The 19,224-nt window shown below is 51.5% G+C and overlaps 1 protein-coding gene and 1 pseudogene across 1 annotated transcript; both read right to left on the minus strand.

The window, feature by feature from the left end:
- LOC136570473 (serine/threonine-protein kinase pim-1-like) overlaps positions 1-19,224 on the minus strand; it is a 50,746-nt pseudogene that overhangs the window by 10,162 nt on the left and 21,360 nt on the right.
- On the minus strand, positions 16,304-17,221 carry LOC136570475 (olfactory receptor 14C36-like). Its single transcript, XM_066570940.1, has one exon. It carries the CDS (start codon positions 17,219-17,221, stop codon positions 16,304-16,306), a length of 918 nt encoding a protein of 305 aa, XP_066427037.1.

Raw genomic sequence — 19,224 nt, forward strand, 5'->3', positions numbered from 1 at the left:
GGGCTTATTTTGGTCTCTATGTGGTAACTGTCATCACCCTGATGTAAATACTTCACAATCTCTTTAAATTTTCCTAAGTTGTATTCTTTTGCAATCAGCTATGATTTTTTAAATTTCTCCTGCACCCATAACTGAATGATCTGAGCACAATCTCCAAACAAGACAAATGGTAAAGTAGCAAAGGGCTGCAATAACTGAGCAGCCAACAGGATAAGCCACACTGGCATCTCTTGGCTTTGCCAAATCCTCTGTGAGTGATTTCGTTTCTTTTCCTCTTTGGTTTAAAATGCAACACATTTTCTTTCCTTCTGATGACTCACCTCTGAAAGAAAAAGGCAGTAGCTGTTTTTGGCAGGGTAAGTTGCATTTGCAAATTGGCTCAGCTTGTTGGCAGCAGAACTGCATTTTTTCTTATCAAAGCTGCTCATCAGCTTGAGTGGGGAGAAGGTGCAAAAGGATGAGAGAGGCTGGTGGAGCTCTGATGGTGTGAGGATCCAATGGTGCAAAGAGCTGGGAGGTGAAATCCCTTTTCTTGAGTTCAGGGTCATTAGGGAAAGGGAGTGTGTGCCTGAGAGCTCAGTTCTGTCAGCCATATTCACCTAGTAAAAGGTTTTTTTCCTGCACCTGTGTGTGTGGCCAATGCCAAGGGATGGCAGCTCTTTCTGTTGTGGGGGCATTGCAGCCTCCAACTGCAGACCATGCAAACTGAGCTGCATTGAAATGTGTTCTCCAGGGCTCCGTTTTGGGGCTGGTCCTGGTTAACATCTTTATTGATGATCTGGAGGAGGGCATTGAGAGCACCCTCAGTAAATTTGCAGATGCCCAGTTGGGTGGGAGTGTGGATCTGCTGGAGGACGGGAAGGCTCTGCAGGGAGACTTGGACAGACTCGATCAATGGGCCGAGGACAAGGGCGTGAGGTTCCACAAGGCCAAGTGGCACATCCTGCAGGTCACCAGCCGCCTCAGGGTGAGCCAAAGTGTGCCCAAGGGGGCAAGAGGCCAATGGCACCTGGCCTGGATCAGCAGCAGTGTGGGCAGCAGGAGCAGGCAGCGCCTGCCCCTCTGTGCTGGGCACTGCTGAGGCCACACCTCGAGTGCTGTGTCCAGCTCTGGGCCCCTCGGGAAAAAGGACATTGAGGGGCTGAATGTGGCCAGAGAAGGGCAGCAAGGCTCACGAAGGCTCTAGAAAACATGGCCCATGAGGAGTAGCTGAGGCAGCTGGGTTTGTTCATACTGGAGAAGAGGCTCAGGAGTGTTTATAAGCAAAAAATCTGCCAATTTTTTTTGTGAGAAAAAAGTTACAAAAACTAGTCAGACCAGTGTTGCTGCTAAAGTGCTACCTGGTTATTATGATAATTATGAGTCATTGTCATTAATGGTTCTTTTTTCTGTATCAGTAAAGGCCCTGGCTAGGGCTAAGGTAATGGCTCTTCCACCAAGACAGTGAAGGGAGGGGACTTCCCCAGACAGTGAGGAGAAGGGATGAGAGGTAGGAAGGGGGCATGCAAAATAACCTCAGGACCAGCATGCCATGAGAAGCTACTACTCCAAACTTACTGAAAAGACCCCCAAAACAACAAGCCAATATAGAGTTGGGATAATTGGAGTGATGTCTGGACGTGAGGAACAGAGTGCTGGGCCTGCAGAGATGCTGAAAACCTTCATTGCCCCTCACCCTGAGCAGAAAATCCTCTCAAACCGGGACCCAGAGAGAGAGAAGCTGTAGAGATCAACATCTGGGTCATGCCCAAAAGGCTCCCACGAGGACTGGACCCCCAGCTCTGCCCCTAATGGACAAAGCTGCGCAGATCCTCCTCCTCTGAGTCACTCTGGGAAAGATGATGGAGACTGCAGACCTGTCGAGCTTCCCAATCTTGAGCTGATCACTTTGAATAAAGGCATTAAAAGGAGAAAAAGTCTCCTGCCCTGTTTATTTCAGCTGGGGGTTTGTCCGGGATAGCCAGGCCAGAAGAGGACACCGGGACTGGCCATCTTGGACCTCGAGGACAGCTGGCCATCAGGACCAGAGAGATCGGCTTGGGACCAGTGACGCTGAGGAGCTCCGGACTGGTGAGAAATCCGGTGGCGGGAGTAGGAGAGGAACGAGTGTGTGTGTGAGTGAGACGAGGGCCGGGCCCTCGGAGCGAGAGTGGACCCCTCAGTGCCGCGTTTCCGGACTCCTGCGAAGGGCCCGGCCGGGAACAGGGGGAAGCGCATGGAATCAGCGTGAGTGAGTCGTCCCCTAAGGGGGAGAGAGGGCCCCCCCTCGGGGCGTGTGGAGGAAATAGTTGTATGAGTGCCACGCACCCCCAAAAGTCCTGACAGAGGGAAGTCAGGCAGATTGCAAGTCCCAAGGAGGGTTCGGGCAAGCTCACAAGCCCTGCAGGCAAATTCAGTCCTGACAAAGGGATCAGGCACAAATCCCAGCGAAGGAAGCTGGGGTTTGTTTTTAAGTCCTGATACGGTGAGGCCTGACATTTGGAAGGTTAGGCAAACTAGAAATCAGGCAGTTGTTTTTCCTGACAGAGGGGAGTCAGGCACGAACCGGCTTCTTACGCCAGGGTTTCGTGTTTTCAAGTCCTGATAGATATAAGACCTGACATTAGTAAAGTTAGGCAATCTAGAGATCAGGCAGTTGTTTCAGTGTAAAGTCCTGAGCATCAGGCAAATAAATTTTTCTTGAGATTACCTGTCAGTAGAGGCACCTTTGGGATTTTTTTCTGTTGAGACCTGAAAAATTGGAGGGTGTAATAGTAAAAAGACAGGCAAGAGACTGAGGAATATACCTCCCAATAGCCCCTTGGGGGAACTGTTAGAGAAATGGCATTCTATAGAGGCCACAGAGGGATTAGATAAGGTGAAGATGATCCAGTATTTTGTAGAAGTCCGGCCAGAATTAGAGGTGCAAGGAGGATGGCCTTGGTGTGGGACAAGGGACAAGTGGATGAGCCAACAACTGAGTCATTGTCTGACAGCTCGAGGAGATACCGATCCTGAGCAATTATTGTATGTAGCTTGCTGGTTAAAGAACGCTATTGGCGATGAAGGGTGCGAATTTGTAAGGTACAGAAGAAGAAAGAGGGAAATGAAGGAGAGGATGCTGGAATTGGTAAAAGATGGGACCCCCTGGATTATTTGCCTCCAGCCCCTCCACCTTATAATCCTCTTCCTTGGGCACCTCAAATGGCAGGTCCGGTTCTTCCCCCGGCTGCCATCTCATTACCGCCTGCTCAAATTCCTCCTTCCACCTCTTAGGCTTCCCCTATGGTAGACCCAGTATCTCCCCTAGTAACCACTCCCTCACCACCCCCTTTGGCTCCTCCAGTTCCTTCTGCACCACCACAAGTGCCTGCCTACTCCACCTGCTGCATTCTCCACCCCTTCTCCAGCTCCACTTAAAATGTACCCAAGCTCTTCTCCCCCTCCTATTGCTGTCCCTTTACCTCCTCCTAGTTGGGACACAAATGTCTCCTTGCCCGGTAAACAGCTATCACCAAATACACCTGCTGATCTGCAGAAAGTTCAGGGTAACCCTGATATCCCTCAAACTAGTAGCATGGTGTCTGAAGATGGGCCGTACTGTAGTACCAGATCCAAGACCTCCAAGGCAAAGAGACTTTTTCCCCTCAGAGAAGTTCCTATAGGAGAAGTAGTGGGAGGTGTTGGCTTTGTGAATGCTCCTCTAACAGCTTCTGAGGTGAGAAGATTCAAGAAAGAGTTAGGGCATTTAGTTGAGGACCCAGTGGGCATAGCCAACCAAGTGGATCAATTCTTAGGCCCAAATATCTACACTTGGGGGGAGATGAATTCCATTCTAAAGATATCATTTTCCCCAGAAGAGGTCCAGATTATTAGGGTGGCTGGCATAAGAATTTGGGAGAAAGAGAACTGTCCCAAGTGCCATCAGGTGAACAGAAATTGCCACTGACAGATCCCAGCTGGAACCCTAACCAGGAGGAAAGGAGGAAGGCCATGATGGAATATAGGTCTTTGATAATACGAGGGATCAAAGAGTCATTTCCCAAAGGAACTAATACCAAATTAGTATTAGAACTAATACTGAATTTGAGGGGGCACAAGAGAAGGATGAAGCTCCTGCTGCTTGGCTTAATCGCCCAAAGCGGAACTTCCAATTGTACTCTAGAATAGACCCAGACACCACAGAAGGTCAAGTGCTACTAAAAGTCCAATTTGTTACCAAATCTTGGCCAGATATATGGAGAAAACTAGAAAAAAAATGAAGATTGGCAAGAGAAGGACAGAAATGAGTTATTAAGAGAAGCATTGAAAGTGTATTTAAGGAGAGACTGAGAAAAAGCAAAGGCCAAGGCCAAGATCATGGTTGCCATAGCTAAAGAAAGTGTGGGGTGGGTGGGTCCACCACCAGGAGGAGGCAAAGATAGGCCAGGACTGTCAGGTACAAGAGAGATAGAGAGACCTCAAGTCCCTTTGAGTGAATGACACTGCTATTATTGTGGAGAGGCAGGACACATCAGGAAGTTTTGTAGAAAGCTCAGTCTCGATGAGGCAATAGCCAGGGAACAAGAAGCCTTGGAGAGGGTTCTTAGAGGTGATGATTAAGGGTGACAGGGGCTTTACACTTTAGGGGACCCGATGCAACATCTAGAAAAGCCCTTGGTAAACATTGAGGTGGGACCCCTAAATGAAGAATTTGCATTTTTGGTTGGATACAGGAGCAGATAAGTCCTGTCTCAACAAAGTACCAAAAAGTATAGTAAAATACCCAAAAAACATCTGAGGTGAGACAAAAACAGCTAGGTAGAAGGATATCCAATAGCATTAGGACTGGACAGTAGCACTAAACTTGTAATAAGTGATGTGAAAGTAAAAGGTACCTTATTGTTGTCTGTTGTGTGTGTGAGAGTGAGTCACAAACAAAGTCAGCCTCAACTTCCCGGGCAGGTAGGAAGGGGGCAGTAGAAAGAGTGTGTGTGACCTGCAAACCAGACCAGTGTTCCCCGGTGTGTGAGGGGGCCGTAGCTGTAAGAGCGTGAGTGACACGCAGGCAGCCTCACAGGTGAACGGGCACCGGAGGCAGCAGAGCCAGGGCCCTTCCAGAAGGCCCGGAGATACTGAGAGCTGGAGGCCAACCCCAAGGCGAGGGGGGGCCACAGGGACCCGTGATTTTCTGGCAATGAGGATCCACTTTGTGTCTTGAGGGTGTGAAGGAATGTGTGAAGGTGAATGAGAAATAAAAGTGAGTGAATGTAGACGAATTAAAGTATAGGTAATGTGGATTGTGCATTGTAAGTTTTACCACATCTCCTTGGAGGGAGGTGTATTGTGTTGAAAAGCAGTGTGGGGAAAAAGTTGGTTTTAGATGCAAGGGGTTGAAAGAAAAGTGGTATTTCAGCTGTTAGTGAAAGTGAGAAACAGAGGCAGGGGATGAATAGATAAGATCTTGAAAATTGAACAGCAAACCAGTAAGTTAGATGCCGAGAAAAATGGGAGAATAAAAGTATTGTAGAAAAGATACCCCCAAGATAGCCCTTTGGGAGTTAAGTTAGCTAACAGAAATACAACTCCTTGCAAAATACAGAGTAGGCAGAAATTGATGAGAGAAACATGCAAGCTATGGAAAAAGGGAAATTAAGAAATTATACATAACATTAACCCAAGAAATTGGGTTTTGAGAAAATCATAGTAGACCATTAATGCCTATATTTGAAAGCCCCTTTCAGGTACTCCTCATTGCTAATTCGACTCTGCGGACCAGAGGAAAACGTTGGACCCACATCATCAGATTCCACACCCCTCTCACCCCCTGGCATTGGACCAAGATTCAACATCAGTTTCACGCCCTGGCATTGGACCAGACTCCACACCACTCTCCCTCTGGGATTGGACCGGACTCCACACCACTCACCCTCTGGCATTGGGCCGGATTCAATGTCAGTTTCACCCCCTAACATTGGACTAGATTCCATATGACTCACCCCCTAACTCAGGACAGGAGTCAACCACATCACGAGTTAATTCACCTGAGTATACCATTATAAAAGGACCAAAAGACTTAAAGTTGACTCTCAAAAGGAAGAGCCCAAAAGACTGATGAACTGAATAAGAAAAGAGTTTGGTATCAGAACCATACCTTATCTTAAAGTGTTATAAGACAGCTCTGTGTTTAAAATAAGTTTGTAAAAAGTTAGACTGTTAATAAGTAACTCTGGTTAAGTTCCCCCAATTTAGTTCCAAAGACTCCAGGTTAATCCTCTACAGACCACTCCCCTGAGAGAAACCAAAATTAGTAAGGAACGGACCAAGAGAAGTTTAACCAGAGAAGCGGGGAGAAGGGACTCTAAAGAGCTTGGAAGCTTCTTCTTGGTAAAGTTCCCCAAGAGGCAAGGCCGGGTGGGCCGGTCGTGCCAGATGACCCATACCAGATTCTTGGGAAGAGCAGTAATGATGGCTCTAATTGCTGGTGGTGCTCTGGGGAGCCCAAGAGAGCCGTGCAGTGAGTGCTACCAACCCCTCTTTGAGGAGGAAGAAGTGAGCTCCTTGTCTAGAGTCCACACCAATTCTAACCCGAATTGTGTTAACCTCCCCCAATGTATTGGATAGTCCAGAATACCACCACTTTTAGGCAGCAACTCCTGGGAGAGTGCCCTGTAGGAGAAACCTGGTTGTGCTTGAATGTGATGCTACTGAAGCAAGCCTGGTACATCAGGTCAAAGAGAAAGAGACAGTAAAAGCAATAAGAGAACAAGACCATTTAGAGATACCCCGAGGTAAGAACCTATTCATAGATTCAGTGAAAAAAGTTAGCCACAAACTAAATTTAACTGATTGTTGAGTTTGTACTCAGATGACCGAAATTTGGCCATGGGAGAAGATTAATCTAAGGCTATTAGAAATCTGTAACTGGATACAGAATAACTCAGAATTTAGTATTAATTTAGTATTAAGGGGTACAGTACACCAGTAAAAAGAATGGTCTGTAAATGGCATTTAGCAGTAAAGAACTCTGCTACCCAGCGGATCCCAAGAGATCCAAATAGATTTTGGTCTGTTGAAAGAAAAGAACAAGTGTATCTACCATGAAGCATATGAATTTTATGAGTATACTGAAGAATGGATAAACCCCTTTTGGGGAATGAAAGGCATTTCTAAATATTGGGAATGTCCAACAGAACCTAAGCATACATTTTGGGGGGCCCCTAAACACCTGTTTTGGATCTGTGGTACTACAGCATACACTAAATTGCCAGGAGACTGGTCTGGCAGTTGCACCATTGGAATGATAAAACCATCGCCCACCTGGGAGTGACATCCCTAAACATATCCAAAAATTTAAGCATTTTTCCTTATAAATAAAATTCAATTAATTAATAAAATGATAATTATATTATTCTGATAGTATTATTCAAATTAATTACCTAATTTGTATATTTATATTAAAAAATCTATACACTTTTAGCAACCAAGAAAATTATTGGTCATTGGTTCTAAGTAACACAATTCCCTTCATTAATTCATTAAGCTCTATTGGGTATTTATTTCTTCCTCTTTATGGTAACTAATATTCTTTGTAGACCTTTTGCCATCATTTTTATCATCTTTTTTTTCGCATATGGTCAAGAGGAGGCACTTGGGGTCCCTGGAGCCATTTCTGGGGCACATTTGTGGCAATTTTGGGTCTGGGGAGGGAATTCAGAGAGAACTTGAGGGTCTGGAGGACACTTGGGGGAGCCGGGTGGGCACTTGGAAGGGCACTCGGGGATTCTGAGGGACAGTTCGGGGTCCGGGACAGCACTTGGGGGTCCAGGGGGGCCCTTTGAGGTCAGGGAGGGGAATTTGGGGCCCTTCAGGGTCCGGGAGCGCCCTTCGGAAGCTCGAACGGGGCTCTCTGGGGCGCGGGGGCTGATGGGAGTTGTAGGCGCGGGTATCATACGGTTTAACGGGGCCGCAGAGCATCACGGGAGTTCGAGGCGCAGCTGCAATGGCTCTCCGAGAGTCGCGGGGCATGACGGGAGATAAAGTCCCGGCTGGACTAGCGCTGGACGTGCGCCGCGGAGCATGATGGGAGCTGTAGTCCTGGAAGTGGTTGGAACGCGATGTTTGGGGGTCCGGGAAGGCTCTTGGGGGACACTTTTGCGTCCAAGCCGTGACTTGAGGTCCTCGGGGGAACGTAAACGGCTCGGGAATCCGTGGGGGGAGTTCGGGGAGCTCTAACCAGGCTCTTTAGGGCGCGGGAACGGCAGGAGTTTTAGGCACGGGACTGTGTTCTGAGGGGCTCTGGGGGGACTGTGTTCTGAGGGGCTCTGGGGCCACGGGGGATGAGAGGAGACGAATTCCCAGAAGTGGCTGTACCGGGCATCTGTGGGGTTGGGAGCACTCAGGGGAACTGGGGACGCCTTTGTGGGCTCCCAGATAGGCACTGAGGGGGCACTGAGGGATCCTGGAGGGTCTAGGGGACACTTATGGGACAGATGGTGGCGGATCCCAGGGTTCTTGGGAGCGTGGGGCATGACGGGCGTTGCAGTCCCGGCTGCAATGGGGCTGTATCCGGCCGCGGGGCATGATGGGAGTTGTAGGCAAAAGGAAAATATGGCAGCCGTCTAGGCACCGCCCCCAAGCCCCAATCTCTGGCGCTGATTGGCTGTGAGTGGTGATGGGCGGAAGCCTCGGCAAATGAGAGGTGGCGGAGGCGGGAACAGCCTCTGCATTCACTCCCAGTACAGCCCAGTTCATCCCCAGTACTATCCCAGTACAACCCCAGTAAAACCCCAGTGCCCCTCTGATCCCTTCCAATACACACCAGTCCCTCCCAAAACACCTGAGTCCATTCCCATTCCCTCCAGTTCCACCCAATTTCAAACACAGGGTGCCCCTGTGTCCCCAGTCTTCCCCACAATGTTCCCAGTGTTCCCCAGTATGTCCCAGTCCTCCCCAGTGTTTCCAAGGACAGTTTAATTTCTCACAGTGGCCGTGGCAGCCAAACCCAGCAGTGGGGTCAGAGCAGTGCCCATGGCCACAGCCCCTTGCAGTGGCCCAGTGCAGCTTGGGCTGATGATCCACCCTCACAGCTGGCCCAGGGCAGTTCTGCAGTGGCTTTGGTGACACCTGGGGCTGGCACACACCTGAGCAGTGTGCCTGTTTGCAGTGGGGAAACTCAGGAGTTTCAGATTGCTTCAAAAAACCCCAAAAAGAGAAAACCCCTCTTAGGCTGAGTGCAGCCAGCTCTCCAAGCACAGCAGGTCCCAGGGCAGTGAGGACAGACAGGATGGGGCTGGGGAATGTGGAGCAAGGTTGTCCACACTGGGTCAGAGCTCCAGGCACAGCTTTTGTGAGCAGGCCAGAGCTGCTGAGGAGAGACCCTGGGTCAATATCAATCACAGAATGCTGCAATCGTCTCTACTCTAAAGAGAAAGAAAATAAAATACATCGTTTAAAATAGGAATGTCTGTTTCTGATAAGTTTTTTGAAATCTTTCTCCATCACTGGACTAGGAAAACTTTAATGACCCTCTCAGGGCTTTGGTGTTGTTTACATCAGACTCAATCCCTGAGAGTGTCTTCAAAAAACCTCTCAAGAACTCAAACTTAAATTGAAACTGCAAAGTTTCTTGAAGTTTTAATGGGTCCCACTGAGGAACACGACTGAGAAAATGTCCCCAGGTTCCAGTTAGAGCAGAACACTGTAGGCAATGATGACAGCTGGGAACAAACAAGGCCAAGGTGTCTCTGGTGCTGAGCAAAGCTGGATGTGTTTGAGGAATGCCAAGGGCCAAGGCCTGAGCCCCAGGGCCTGGCCAGGCAGATCCTGTCCCTCCCTCCTTGCTCAGGGCTCTTGCCGGGATGGGCTCTGGCATGTGGGGATGTGCAATGCCAAGGGCAGGAGCATGGGGCGGCCCCTGCCCGGCTGCTGAGCAGGGACAAGGAGGCCATGAGGCCCCAGGCCTGCAAGGGTCACTTGTCTCCTGCTCCTGCCTCAGGCCCAGGCCCAGCAGCCATGGCCAAAGTGCTGCCCAGGTTGGCTCTGGCAGGGCTGTCTTGCAGCTGCTGCCCATGCCTGTGCCCTGTGCAGCCCAGGCTGTCCTATGGTGTCCCTGCCCTGCGCCTCTGTCCCTGCAGGCTGTCGGCATCCCCCGGCTGCCCCACCTGGCTGGGCCCTTCCTTTGCTGACAGCTCTGCCTCCTGCCTGCCTCTGCCTGCCCACACAAAGCCTGGGGCTGATACCAAAAGGGTTCATTCCATTTTTACCCTGCCTGGGAACTTTCAGCACAGGAACAAGGCATGCAGGGGCTGCTTTCCCAGCAAGAGTGGTTGGAAGAGAAGAAGAAGACATCTGGCTCAAGGGTGCAGGGATAGAGAAAACAAGGAGTGAATCTGGGAACTTGGCGTGGGTTTTATGGAAATGGGTAAGTTGTAATTCGTATTTAGCCACTGTGTATAAGCAACACAGTGGTAGAATTACATGTCCTAATAAGGTTAGCAGTTATTCCATGTTGGACCTTAGGCCTGAATAAATGATACACTCTGAAACAACAAATTAGTGTTATGGAGTCTTATTCTGATATTTTGGACATTTGGTGACAGCAGAGGCTGACAGAACCAAGGAGTCAGCTGTGACACTGTGGAACCCCATGGAACAAAGGGTCCCTGGTGATGCACTGGAACCCCATGGAACCAAAAGTCCATTGTATCAGAGCAAGGCCTCATGGAACCAAGGAGAGCATTGCTGACAGTGTGGAAGCTCATGGAGCCATGGGGTCATTGTGGCAGTTTGGGGCTGCATGGAACCAATGGTCCATTGGGATACTGCAGAACCTTCTGGAATCAAGGGGATCATGTTATGCTCTGGAACCTCATGGAACAAAGGATCCATGGTGACACTGCAGTGCTCAGAGCATTGTTGACAGTGTGAAAGCTCCTGGAACCAAAAGTCCATTGTGACACGGCAAGGCCTCCTGGAACCAAGGGTCCCTTGTGGCTCTGTGGGCCTTCCCAGAACCAAGGAGACCATTTGGACACTGTGGGGCCTCATGGAACCACCTGGCACTGTGACACAGTGGGGCCACATGGAGCCAAGGGGCCACTGAGACACTGAAGAACCTCATGGAACCAAAGGTCCATTGTTACACTGAGGGGCCCTGTGGGACCAATGAGACCATGGTGACACCGTGGTGCTCCATGGAACCAAGGGGCCATTCTGATTCTGCTTTGCCTCATGGAGCCAAGGGGCCACCGTGACACTGCAGGGCCTTGTGGAACTAAGGCAGCCTTGTGACACTGCGGGGCCCTTGGAACCAAGGGTCCATTGGGAGATTGCAGGGCCTCATGGAACCATGGAGACCATTCTGACCCTTCAGTACCCATTGGAACCAAGGGGCCATTGTGACACTGCAGAGCCCCGTGGAATCAAGGGGACCACAGTGACACTGTGGGGCTCCATGGGACAAAGGGGCCATTCTGACACTATGGAACCGAGGAGACCATTGCTCTGCTACGGGACATCATGGAACCATGGAGGCCATTGTGACACAGCAAAGCCTCATTGAAGCAAGGGCACAATAGTGACACTGTGGGGCTCCATGGGACCAAGGGGGCATTCTTAAAATGTAGAACTAAGGAGACCACTGTGGCCCTATGGGGCATCATGGCGTCAAGGGTCCATTGTGACACAGCATGGCTGCATGAAACCATGGAGGCCATTTTCATACTTTGAGGCCTGGTGAAAGCAAAGGGCCATTGTGGCACTTTGTGTCTCCATGGAACCAAGGAGTCCATTGTGACACTATGAGGCCCTGTTGGGCCAAATGGCAATTGTGGCACTGTGTGGCACCACAGAACCAAGGGACCATTGTGACACTACAGGGCCCCATGGAACTAAGGATTCATGGAACAGTGTGGGACTAATGGAACTAAAGGTCCATTGTGACATTGAGGGGCCTCATGGAACTATGAGGGGACAATTGTGACGCTGTGGGGCCAATGGAAGCAAGGGGCCAGTGTGACACAGCTGGGCCTCATGCAGCCAAGGGGCCACTGGGATCCTGAGGAGCGCAAAAGAACCAAGGGGCCATTGTGACACTCTGCAGCTGTGGAGACCCTGAGAGTCATTCCCTGGGTTCGGGAGACACAAGAAGCTTCCTTCAAAAGCTGTTTGACCCCATTGGCTCCTTCCCCTTGTTCTGTGTCCCTCAGCCACTCCCTCCCCCTTCCCCCACTGGCTCCATCTTTGTACTGCCCCCATGGCACTGATCAACCCCTTCCTCTAGAGATACAGAAACCTGGACTCCCCCCTGGACTCCCTGCTAACAGTACAGAAACTCATGGATCCAAGGGGCCATTGTGACACTGAAGAACTTCATGGAACCCAGGGTCCATTGGGACACAGCAGGGCCTCATTGGAACAAAGGAACCATTGCTAACAGTACAAAAACTCATGGAACCAAGGGGCCGTGATGACACAGCAGGGCCACGTGGAACCCAGGAGACCAGTGACATTTAGGAATCTCATGGAACCAGGGTCCATTATGGCACTGCAGAAACAAGGAGACCATTGTTGATGCTCTGGAAGCTCATGGAACCAAGCAGCCATTGTGACACTCCAGGGCCTCGTTGAACCAGGCAGAGCATTGTGACACCACAGAACCTCATGGCACTGAGGGTTTATTGTGACACACTAGGGCCCATGGGGCCAATTGTCCATTGTGACAATGAGGATCTGAGGAGACCATGGTGACACCATGGAAGCTCATGGAGCCATGGGGCCATTGTGACAAAGCAAGGCCTCATGGAACCAAGGAGACCATTGTGACATCATGGAACCTCATGGAACCAAGGAGACCATTGTGACATCATGGAACCTCATGGAACCAAGGAGACCATTGTGACATCATGGAACCTCTGGAACCAAGGGTCCATTGTTACAGTCCAGAACCAAGGAGACCATTGTGACAGTACAGAACCTCACGGGACCAAGATTCCATTGTTATGCACTGGGGCTTCATGGAACCAAGGAACCACTGTGACACAGCAGGGCCACATGGAACCAAGGGTCCATGGAGATACTGCAGATCCAAGGAGACCATGGTGATGCTGTGGAACCTCATGGAACCAAGGGGCCGTTGTGACACTCTTCCATGGGGCCCCATGGAACCAAATATTCATGGTGACACAGCGGGGCTGCTTGTGACCAATTGTCCATTGTGACACTGCAGATCCAAGAGACCAGGGTGACACTGTGGCAGTTGATGGAACCAAGGGGCTGTTGTGACACACCAGGCCCTCGTGGAACCAAGGAGAGCATTGTGGCAGTGCAGAACCAAGGAGGCCATTTTGACAGTACGGAACCCAATGGAACCAAGGGTCCATTGTTCTACAGCAGGGCCTCATGGAACCAAGGGGCCATTGTGAAAGTGTGGGGCATAATGGAGTCAAGGACACCACTGATACTGAAATCCACTGGATAGAAACTTCTGAACAGAGTTTGGAGTATTTGAAAGGAGGTCTTCTTTATTACAGCATGGTGGTCACTTGGGCCATCCTTCCTCCATTCGACTGCACTGAGCATTGAATGAACAGAGTTTTTATCACACACACTCATTATGTATCCACTAGCTATCCCCACGTCTTTGAATTTATTTGACATAGTTGCACCCCTTATGACAAATCCTTTTATGATTCTTTGGGGTCTGTCTTCAACATCCAGTGTCCTTTTTAGGTGGCTGTTCCTTGACCCCCCCTTTTGAGTAAGGGCAATATTATTGTTCTGCAAAACTTCTGTTTTGTCAGCCTTGCAGAGCTGAGCTGGCATCCTGCTTGCATTTTGTGTGGCTTCTGTTTGCCAGAGGCACATCCTCAATCAGTTTCTCCAAGGCTGTGCTGTTCTGTTCTACTGTCCTTGACAAGAGTAAATGTTGTTCTGTTCTCCTGTCCTTGTCTCAGTGCTCGCCCCCCATGAGGCGTCTGCAACCCCCTCAACCTATGGGCCTGGGGTGGGCAAGTGTTCCTGGGGAACAGGGATGGGACAGCTGGGCTGGACTGACCCAAGGGATGTTCCACTCCATGTCACACCATGATCAGCAATCACCTGAGAGAAGCAGGGGGGCAAGGGGAGGAGGGAATAATTTATTTTTAAGACATTTTTCTTTGAAAACAGCACCAACACATACAGAATCTTCTCCTGCCACAAGGTGGTCAAACATTTTCTGCTGATAGGAGATTTCCTAAGGATTTGCTTTTCTTCTGTTAGTGGGTCTTGCTGTGCCTTTTTTTTGGTTGAGTTTGGAGGTTTTTATCATTGGATTTGGGTTTTTCCCTGTTGAATTGACTTTCTTCTGATGCATGAGTTTTTTCTGTCCTTTCTTGTGGCTTGCTTGGCACCTGATGACAAGACAAATTTACCCAACTCTGTCATCTTGCCCAATTATGTTTGCAGGCACCATTAACTAGATGAGTTCAGTCACAGACTCCCTGCAATTTGGCAGCATCCACAAAGGAATTGAAAGTTCATTTAATGCCATTTTAGAGACAATAGAAATATTCCACAGTGGTGGTCAGGGGCTGGTCACTGAGGGATGTCACCAGGGCGTGGCTGCCAAGAGGACTCTGTACCATGGATGACATTTGACCCTCATTGTTCAGCCAAATTCCCACCCAGCCCATGTTCCACTCCTTCAGCCCAGCTCTCTCCAGTCTGGCTCTGAGGAGACCACAGCAGACCCTGTCCCAGGCCTGCCTGAAGTCTGGGCACACAACATCCCCTTCTTTTCCCTCCCACGTGGGTTCTGCAGTCCCTGCCCTGTCCTGCCAGTGCCTGGAAAGGCTGCAGGAGGATTTGCCACATCCCTTTCCCTGCTGAGCCTGACCAGGCTGTGACTCTCCCAGTCCCCCTCCCTGCCCTGTTTGCAGACTGGTTCCATGTCTGCCCTTCCCAAGTGCCCAGGACCCTCTGGGATGGCTCTGGCCTTTCCAAGGGGTTTGAGAGAGGTCCCACAGTGACACTCCCCAGCCTTCTCAACAGCCCTGACACCAAAGGCCTTTTCCACATCCCTCAGTTCCAGGCCAGTGCCCAGAACACAGCACAGCCCTGTCAGGTCCTCGGGCTGGTTCAGAAGGGAGGCAGCTCTGATTTCTCCCCACAGACCCTCACTCTATCCAATGTCTCTCTGTGCAGTCCATGGCTGCCCTGAGCATTTTTCCCTGGAGCCTCCCTGCCTGGGATATTTCTCTCCATGCAGTCCTAACCACAACCCAGCAAAGAATTCAGGTGTTTTCCCAGAGGATGTTACTCTCAGAGTGAAGTGGCCTCAAGGCACTGTTTGTGCCGCTGGAATTGTGCCACCCCCGGGTGCTGCTGCTGGTGTTTGTGCTCACTGGGGTTAATCTCCCCACACACACACCATGCACTGCTGAGATCTCCTCAGCACAGAGCAAACATGGCCTGCTGGCCTGGTCCCTTGGTGTCCCTCCGTGCAGGGACAAACAACCTCCTGCAGGTGGGGAGAGGCCAGTGCTGGCAATGGTGGCTGCAGGGGCTGCTGTGGGACAATTGCCCCGGGGCACCTTCCCAGGCTGTCCCAGAACAAAGACACAGCCCAGGCCCTGCTCTGCTGCTGCCTCAGGTCCATGCCAGGAGCTCTGGCTGTGCCAGGACACTGCTGTGAGCCCCCCCTGCACACTCCCCCCTGCCCCAGGCACTGGGCTTTGCTGGGCCAGGGCATTCCTGGAGCACATTGCTGACAGCAGCTCTGGAGGAGAGCAAAGCCTCCCTGCCCTGCCCTCAGGAGATGCCCTTTGCTGATGGAGCTGCTGTGCTGGAGCCCAGCTGTGTCCCAGCAGTGCCCATGGCCTGGCCCTGCCTGTGGCCACAGCAGGGACACGCAGCAGGACAGGGACCAAGCTGCCAGAGCACTCCGGCCTTACAGCCACAGCAGGGCTGGCAAGGACAGGGTGGAGCTGGGCAGAGCAGCTCTGAAAGGACCAATCCCTGCTGCTCCCTGGCTGTGCTGCTCTGCTGGGACTTGTTCCCCTTCTCCCCTCTAACTTCATGCAGGTCTCTGAGCTGGGATCCCAGATAAAACAGGCACTGCAAGGTAGTTTATTTTCTTCAAATGTAGTGATAGCCCAAACCCTGGTTTACAGAGCTTCTGGGTCAAATTCAAGAGGCAGACAGTGAATTTGATGGGGGTGATTAAAAAATTTCTTTTAGAATAATTTAATAACAGAAAGCCCCATTGAAAACTACCAAAGAACTGGGAAGGGCTATTTGGCCTGTCATGAGTTGCAATCCAAAAACTATGCAGAAGAAAACGGGAAGTTGGTTGCTTCAGAAATCATCTGGTCATCATTTTCCTCAGGGCATCCTTGAGCTCCTGGTTCCTCAGGCTGTAGATGAGGGGGTTCAGGGCTGGAGGCACCACCGAGTACAGAACTGACACTGCCAGATCTAGGGATGGGGAGGAGATGGATGAGGGCTTCAGGTAAGCAAAAATGGCAGTGCTGACAAAGAGGGAGACCACCGCCAGGTGAGGGAGGCAGGTGGAAAAGGCTTTGTGCCGTCCCTGCTCAGAGGGGATCCTCAGCACAGCCCTGAAGATATGCACATAAGAGAAAACAATGAACACAAAACAGCCAGAAACTACACAGACACCAACCACAACAATCCCAAGTTCCCTGAGTTTGGAGTGTGAGCAGGAGAGCTTGAGGATCTGTGGGATTTCACAGAAGAACTGGCCCAGGGCATTGCCATGGCACAGGGGCAGGGAAAATGTATTGGCTGTGTTCAGCAGAGCATTGAGGAAGCCACTGGCCCAGGCAGCTGCTGCCATGTGGGCACAAGCTCTGCTGCCCAGGAGGGTCCCGTAGTGCAGGGGTTTGCAGATGGACACGTAGCGGTCGTAGCACATGATGGTCAGGAGGAAATACTCTGCTGCAATGAAAAAGGCAAAGAAGAAAACCTGTGCAGCACATCCTGAGTAGGAGATGGTGCTGGTGTCCCAGAGGGAATTGTGCATGGCTTTGGGGACAGTGGTGCAGATGGAGCCCAGGTCGCTGAGGGCCAGGTTGAGCAGGAAGAAGAACATGGGCGTGTGCAGGTGGTGGCCGCAGGCTACGGCGCTGATGATGAGGCCGTTGCCCAGGAGGGCAGCCAGGGAGATGCCCAGCAAGAGGCAGAAGTGCAGGAGCTGCAGCTGCCACGTGTCTGCCAATGCCAGCAGGAGGAAGTGCCTGATGGAGCTGCTGTTGGACATTCCTTCACTCTGGGCATGGTGGACTGTTGAAACAAGACATTGACAAGCTCTTTGAGTCAATCCTATGGAGTTATTTTAGGAATTCCCTCAAAACTACTTCTCTACCTGTTGGAGAACTTCACTCAACATTTTTATTTTTGAGCTTGTGTTTGTGCTCCTGAGTTCCTGCCTCATCTTCAGCATTGCTCTCAGGCTGAACGCTGGGAAGCCCAGAGGGAAAACAGGGCTCCCTGGGCCCCAGTGCAGTCAGAACTACTGGAACCACACAGGTGCCTTTGCTTATTACACCTTCCTCTAGTTCAGCATGACTGAAATTAAAATGTGCTTGAAAAATAAAGTGGAGTTTTTAAAGACTCCAGCTTTAAAGTCAGTTTCTCTAAGCCCTTCTCTCTTTCCCTGTGCAGCTGGACAGGATTGGATACCAAGAGATGGTCTGGCTCTCTGCTGCCTGGAGTTGTGCATGCTGGGAGCTGTTTCTCTCTATCCAAGCCTTGTCCCTGCCAGTGCTGCCAGAGCCCAGCCCAGCCCCGGGGGCTCAGCTCTGCCCTGCAGACCCCTCCCAGCACAGGGCACTGCCCAGGGGCATCTCCCTGGCAGCAGGGCCTTAAGGGCAGGCCAGACAAACAGAGATGCTGCAAGCCAGGGTGCTGCTGCTGCTGTCTGTAGGGAGAGGAGGCTGAGGAGGCACTTTCTGAGGGAGATCTGAGGCCCATCTGCTGATGCCCAGGCTGACAGTGCAGGAGGCTCAGGGACACAGCCAAAGCTGGCAGCCCCTTTGCCTTCCCTTTAGGAGAAAGCTGAGAGCAGCCCTGGCCATGCAGCACCATCTCCAGAGCAGGAGGAATCTGCCCTGATGGGGGTGGCTCCTTGCACCTGGAACTTCTCCCCTGCAGCGTCCATGGGGAGCTGCCAGGCAGGCTGAGAGCTGCCCCTGGCAGGTGGCACATGCCCTGGGCTGGCCAAGAACCCTGAGGGCTGCAGGAGCTGCTCTGCAGGACAGCCCTGGGCAGCCCTGGCTGCAGCCCCAGCTTCAGCCCCTGCAGCCGTCCCTGGCAGCAGGAGCCGTCCTGCCCTGTCCCTCTGACGGTGCCCAGGGCAGCCCCGCTCTGCAGCACATCCTTCCCCTCCTCCTCCTCCTCCTGCTCCTGCTCCTCCTGTGCCACAGAGAAACTGGGAGAGTCCTCCTGACACATCCCCCAGGCTCTGGGGTCTGCTGGCTTCAGGAGATCCCTCCAGGAGCACAGGGGACATTGCCCTGCACCCACACACTCACCATGCACAGGGCTGTGAAGATCTTTCCCCAGGTGAAGTCTCAGCTCAATGTCTTCCCAATCCTGATTGCCTTCAGCCTGTCTCTGCCTGGCTCCTGTGCCCTCAGTGCCTGCAGGCAGAGCCCTCAGCCCTGCTGGGCTGGGAGAGGAGCTGGCCCTGGGAAGAGCTGTTCCTTTAAAGCTCAGCGGCACAGACACAGCACAAGGACTTTAATGAGCCTCTTGGGGATTTGGCGTTGTTTACATCAGACTCAGTCCCTGAGAGAGTCTTCAGAAAACTTCTCAAGAACTCAAAATTAAATTGAATCTCTGAAGTTTCTCAAAGTTTTAACAGGTCCCACTGAAGGACACAACTGAGAAAGAGTCCCCAGGTTCCAGTTAGAGCAGAAGACTGCAGGCAGTGATGACAGCTGGGGACAAACAAGGCCAAGGTATCTCTGGTGCTGAGCAAAGCTGGATGTGTTTGAGGAATGCCAAGGGCCAAGGCCTGAGCCCCAGGGCCTGGCCAGGCAGATCCTGTCCCTCCCTCCTTGCTCAGGGCCCTTGCTGGGATGGGCACTGGCATGTGGGGATGGGCAATGCCAAGGGCAGGAGCATGGGGCGGCCCCTGCCAGGCTGCTGAGCAGGGACAAGGAGGCCATGAGGCCCCAGGCCTGCAAGGGTCACTTGTCTCCTGCTCCTGCCTCAGGCCCAGGCCCAGCAGCCATGGCCAAAGTGCTGCCCAAGTTGGCT

The sequence above is a fragment of the Molothrus aeneus genome, unplaced genomic scaffold, assembly GCF_037042795.1.
Source record: "Molothrus aeneus isolate 106 unplaced genomic scaffold, BPBGC_Maene_1.0 scaffold_34, whole genome shotgun sequence".
In the NCBI taxonomy this organism is placed as follows: Eukaryota; Metazoa; Chordata; class Aves; order Passeriformes; family Icteridae; genus Molothrus; species Molothrus aeneus.

Excerpts from the sequence above, each read along its gene's own strand:
- LOC136570475 (XM_066570940.1), bottom strand. The coding sequence starts at position 17,221 with ATGTCCAACAGCAGCTCCATCAGGCACTTCCTCCTGCTGGCATTGGCA.